The following is a 5,851-nucleotide window of genomic DNA, read 5'->3' as shown; positions in this document are numbered from 1 at the left end:
GTAAAACTGTAAAGTTGAAAGCAAACCAAATAAATCATTCGAATAACTTATAAAATTATTGTTTGACTTGATAATCTAATAAATATATTAGATCTAATATAATATAATTACTTACCATCACAAGAATACAAAAATGACGTTATAGATTATTAAAACAAATTTAAATAAAGTATACAATTCCAATTGTAAAGAAACAGTTTATATTGTAATTGTATAATGTATTCAGAAAATACAAATGATTCATGTAATCCGATTTTTAGAAGTAGATGGGAGGATTAATGAGGAGGAGATAGACTTGAAGAGAAGGGGGTTTTCCTTTTCCTTTTCCTTTTCCTTTTTCTTTTCTTTTACACACAACTGGAGGAGAGATTGAGCTGATTGATCCCTGTGCATCTGTTGCAGAAACCAAGGAAGAAATTAAAGGATCTTTCTCATCAGGTGCGTTCGTACGAAACCCTTCTCTCCTGTTACAATTCCACCTTTAGAAAGTAACATACACATATCTTGGAGTTCTTCCGTTTCAATTTTACTCGCCCCTCTTGGTTTCGCTTTCTGGGATTGTTTCAGATCGTAAATTTCAGTAATTTACGAGTAGGGTTTTCTATTTTTGTTCGGTTAGTTGATGAATTAGGTCTTTTTTTTTTTTTTTTTTTTTTTTTGTTTTTTTTGTTCAGTACGTAGGGTTTCTTGAGCATACATTAAATTAAATTATGTAACTATTTCGCACTGTGATCCGTTAATTCGTCTTCTTTTTTTCCCTTTTTTGGGAAGCAATTGCAACCATTAAGTTAACATGCACACTACCTGTTTGTTTTTATGCCGCAATGTAAAGATGCTCTCTTTTGTTTCATTCTTTGTTCGTGTGTGCCTTTACTTGCAAACTGTTTATCTTATATGTTTGATTTTGTTGCAAATTACCAAATTATGCTTCCAAATTGCGTGAGGAAGTTAATTGCATCTTCTTTTGGCTAATTGGCTATCTTCCATTTGCAGATTCTTGCAAAACAAAAGAACATCATACCTAGTGATTTCTAGGATGCCTCCTCACAACGAAGTTGACCAAATTGACTACATGGCAGAAGAAGGTGACATGTCAGACTTTGCAGATGATGTGGATGGAGAGGAAAACAATGGTGGAGATCAAAATCTTGAAGATTACGAAATGGTTAGTCTAACAATTTCATCCCTTTTAGTCTTTTTTAGTCCAGAATCTAACATCAAATGTATATGTATCATGATCTATTATGTAATACCCTTGATTTCATATCTTTTTAAGTTCTAATTTTGAGTAGCTTACAAAGGTGACGGATACGTCCTCTGCTCAAGCAAGATCAGGGAAAGATATCCAGGGCATTCCATGGGAAAGATTGAATATAACTAGGGAAAGTTACAGGCGTACAAGACTTGAACAATACAGAAACTATGAAAACATTCCCTTATCTGGTGATGCTGTTGATAAGGTACTACAAATACAAATATCTACTTTCATTCTTTTTCCACACTTCATATTCTGAAAACTTTCTTGTTCTTGTTGTTGTTGTATACAGAAATGTAAACAGAAGTCCAAAGGTGGTAACTACTATGAGTTCTTTCATAATACAAGATCAGTGAAACCTACAATCCTTCATTTTCAGGTATATTAGATTGATATTACCAAAAAGCCCTCAAAGATTCTAAACTTTTCTTTGGTATACAGCTAAGGAACCTGGTATGGGCTACCTCAAAGCATGATGTGTATCTCATGTCTAACTATTCAATCATGCATTGGTCATCATTATCACAAAACTTGACTGAGATTCTAAACTTTTCTGGACACGTGGCACCTACTGAGGTACTTACTTTTATTTTCATTCATCATAATGTTCTTGAAGTTGCAAAAAGACAGAAATGACATTCTCACATTGTGTCTTGTATCATTTTTGACCTAAATTCAAGAATTTTAATTTCTTTGATAAATTTTAAATCTTTTTGTGATTTGAAAATCTGATATTTTTTTTTGGGATACAGAAACATGCGGGAAGTTTGTTGGAAGGTTTTACACAAACTCAAATTAGTACACTTGCAGTGAATAATGATTTCTTGGTGGCAGGAGGGTTTCAAGGAGAGCTTGCTTGTAAGGTAATTTGTTATAAAAAAAAAAAGAAATATGATTTTAGTAAAAGATTTAACTCAAAATAAAAAAAAAAGTATTTTTGTTTTAGTCCTAACATGGAATCTTGATGATGCAGAGATTGGATAAACAGGGGGTGAGTTTTTGTACAAGGACAACTTATGAAGACAATGCTATAACAAATGCTATTGAGATATACGACACCTTGAGGTAATAATTGTGTTTTTTTAACTATTTGTTTTTTTATAAAAATATATTTTTGTTGATATTTTGATAATATTTGTAGTGGTGGAATGCATTTTATGGCTTCAAATAATGATTGTGGTGTGAGAGAATATGACATGGAGGGATTTCAGCTTGTGAATCACTTCCGCTTTCCTTGGCCAGTCAATGTAAGCTTCTTTGCTAGTTTTTGTACAACGGAATCAAGAAAGGAACGGAATGGAATCACACATTCCGTAGGAATGTAAAAAAAAATACCCGTTTGTGTTTGTTTTCCCCGATGGAATGTGAATATGTGATCCCTTCTATTTTGTTAATTTCCATTCCAACGAAACATGACTCATTCCATTCCATCCAACCAAACGGAATCAGCAATTCCATTCCCACGATAACAAATGACAAACATTTTGTTGTTGCAGCATACATCTTTGAGTCCAGATCGGAAACTGATAACAGTAGTTGGAGATCATCTTGATGGATTACTAGTAGACTCAATGAACGGAAAGGCAAGAACTTTTTTTTTTAATTTTAATGAAGTTTTTGGATGAAAATTAATAAACATATCTGATGTGGCAGACGGTTGCCACGGTGGAAGGCCACCTGGACTACTCATTTGCGTCCGCATGGCACCCGAATGGAACAATATTTGCAACAGGAAACCAAGACAAAACATGCAGGGTGTGGGACCTACGAAACCTGTCAAGTCCAGTTTCGGTTCTGAAGGGGAACATGGGGGCAGTTCGGTCAGTGAGGTTTTCATCAGACGGGCAGTTTTTGGTGGTGGCTGAGCCGGCGGATTTTGTTCATGTTTATAACACGGAATTAAACTATGAAAAAAGGCAAGAGATTGACTTTTTTGGGGAGATTTCTGGGGTTTCTTTGAGTCCTGATGATGAGACACTTTATATTGGAGTATGGGATAGGACTTATGCAAGCTTGTTGCAGTTCAACAAAAGGCATAAGTATGGCTATCTTGATTCCTTCATGTAGTAGAATGGAAGGAAGAATAATTAAATTGTCTTGAATTCAAATAACTTGTTTTTGTTTTTGTTTCATGAAAGAGAGAAGAGAGAGAGAGAGAGAGAGAGACTTAAGAACTTGTATTGTCTAAAATGTGGTGGGTAGAGAAGAAAATGTATAGTTAAAAAAAAAAAGTATGTCAAGTTGAGAAATGTTTGTTTGTTGTTAAGTATGTGTTAAAATGTGGTGTTGTTGCTTGTTAAATGTTTGTTGTTAAGTACTTAAGTATGTGTTTTTTTTTTCTTTGTATTAGAAAAAAATCGACATGGGATCATGAATGTGATGTGATCATAGTGAGATTCATGACAAAAGTATGTTTTTTTTTTGTGTTTTCACAACTGTCTTTTTATAGGATGTTTGTATATGTTGTTTCATTACTATTGGTTGGAAAAAATATGCAACCCATCGTAATTATTGAAAAATTCAAAAAAAAGTTGTTATTTAACGAACAACTTAAAAAAGCTTTGATTTGAAAACCTAGCTTTTTGTTTCGAGAGCTATTTTGTATGAATAAACAATGAAAAAAGATATGAAAAAACGCATAACTCATATTACAGATGTTCTAAGATGGAGTTAGACTTTGTATAGATTAGATAATTGGTCATTTCTGAGGGTTAAAAGGAAACTATATATCACCACCGAAGGAACTTTTACATTGATTTTTGTATGTAAATAATACAAATTCTCATGAGTTTAATGTAAATATTGTATGAGTTAATTCTTTCAATACATGCCAAAGGCCCGGTGCGTCACAAGGAGAAGAACAACGTATTTCCTCTTTGAGTGATCCACAGGCGAAATCAAGAGTTTTCTTTTAAAAATGAGGTGTTTTTCGAAAACCTTGATAGAAAGAGGTAGTTTGGACCTTGATTTGTAGAAATAGATTATTAATTTCAACGTTGCATGACTAATCTATTTTGGAAGTTGAATTTTGATAATTATATTAATAAAAGGTACGTACTACCATTGTATTTGTTGCTAAATAAATAACAAGGTCCATACCATTAACTAACTCCAGTTTATATCGTCGAAAAACGTATTATATGTGACCGAACCCATATAAATGAAACGTACACAAACATACTAACGAACAAAAATTCAAATAATAAAAATTGTATTATATGTGACATGACTCATACGTATAAAACGTATATAAAAATAAGAACGAAAATGTAAAAAAAAGTTACATCAAACGTAGATAAACTCGAATTTATACCGATACATACATAAAAAAAACATTTTTTTTAATTAACAAACGAAAGTTGTAAATGTACGTTGAAACGTTGATCATTTTGAGTTTATACTTACACATACATAGTAAGCAGGGTAAATGTAACATTCATAAAATTCTCATCAAATTTAAACTTTTAAAATTTACTCAAAAACTATCATTGTTTACAAATTGTTTTCAAAGTAAGTTCAACATCAGAGAAATCTCAAAATCGTGAAATAAAACAGTGAGGAGGTGCATGATCACGCCTTCGCCTGCTTGCGATCCTCTGAAGTACCTGAAACATAATCCAAAATTGTAAGCCAAAGCTTAGTGAGTTCCCCCCAAAATACCAACACATAGCAAACAACACAAATATAATAACAACATACAATGGATCCACGACTAAAAGACTGGATTACCCTCGAGCCCACAACATAAGTCTGACTTCCCCGTGGGCCCACAACTTATGTTTGGCTTTCTCCTTGGCCCTCAGTACGAGTCTGGCATGCCCTACCTGGCCCTCAGCTCTTATGTGGAATGCTCATGAGCCCTTAGTATGAGTCTGGCATGCCCTTCTTGGCCCTCAGCTCATATCTGGTATGCTCCAGGGTTTGTTGGCTACAACATGGAGTAGTACAACCTCAAACCAACCCATACCATATGTCGACATATAACAGATAATAACATATTCAGATAAACAGATAGTATCACAGGTAGTCCTACAGATCTACCAGACTAGCATATCAAGACTAGCATATCAAGACTAACATATCAAGACTACCATATCAAGGCTAACATATCAAGACTACCATGCATATCAATTCTATACTCGACATATCAACAATATCAAGTTATCAAACCAAAGGGCCGGCCTTGGTGCCTTTGACCCGACAATTTAGTGAGGAAAATTCACCTCATAAGCTGGACAGAGCTGGTAAGGTCTGACTCTGAATCTCAACTCCCGACTCAAATGCCTACAACCACCATGTGACCAATTCCATCAAAACCAAAATACCCAAAATACCCTTAAAAGTCAAACTTTGTCAACCATGGTCAAAGTCAAAGTCAACGGTCAAGGTCACGAGTCCATGTTGACCCAACACGCCGTGTGCACTAATAAACACGTCGTGTTTCTATAGCAATCAGATGGTCCGGAAAACCCCAACCAACACGCTGTGTTGGCTTGCAAATACGGTATTTGCCCGAGCTTAATACATTCAACTATTCCTATGATTCTAGGGACTCCAAGACTCAAATCTAAACTCAAATGCTATAAAAAAAGGATA

The 5,851-nt window shown here is 34.3% G+C and overlaps 1 protein-coding gene across 3 annotated transcripts; it reads left to right on the top strand.

Annotated features, from left to right (window-relative positions):
- Positions 1-295: 295 nt before the first annotated feature.
- Positions 296-3,556, top strand: LOC145094666 (putative WD repeat-containing protein C2A9.03). Of its 3 annotated transcripts, none has more exons than XM_079032778.1 (10): positions 296-438; positions 994-1,165; positions 1,302-1,460; positions 1,548-1,634; positions 1,697-1,831; positions 2,008-2,118; positions 2,229-2,320; positions 2,397-2,502; positions 2,752-2,838; positions 2,909-3,556. In XM_079032778.1, exons 2-10 carry the CDS (start codon positions 1,037-1,039, stop codon positions 3,320-3,322), a joined length of 1,320 nt encoding a protein of 439 aa, XP_078888904.1. In that variant the 5' UTR covers positions 296-438; positions 994-1,036; the 3' UTR covers positions 3,323-3,556. The 3 variants fall into 3 exon arrangements, with proteins under 3 accessions (XP_078888904.1, XP_078888899.1, XP_078888901.1); XM_079032773.1 differs by having other exon boundaries at positions 1,293-1,460; XM_079032775.1 differs by lacking the exon at positions 296-438 and adding an exon at positions 570-591 and having other exon boundaries at positions 1,293-1,460.
- Positions 3,557-5,851: the final 2,295 nt, after the last annotated feature.

The sequence above is a fragment of the Lactuca serriola genome, chromosome 1 (assembly GCF_051521515.1).
Source record: "Lactuca serriola cultivar US96UC23 chromosome 1, Lser_US96UC23_V15, whole genome shotgun sequence".
In the NCBI taxonomy this organism is placed as follows: Eukaryota; Viridiplantae; Streptophyta; class Magnoliopsida; order Asterales; family Asteraceae; genus Lactuca; species Lactuca serriola.
The sequence above is the reverse complement of the archived record's forward strand: the minus strand, read 5'-3'. Positions and strand labels throughout refer to the sequence as shown.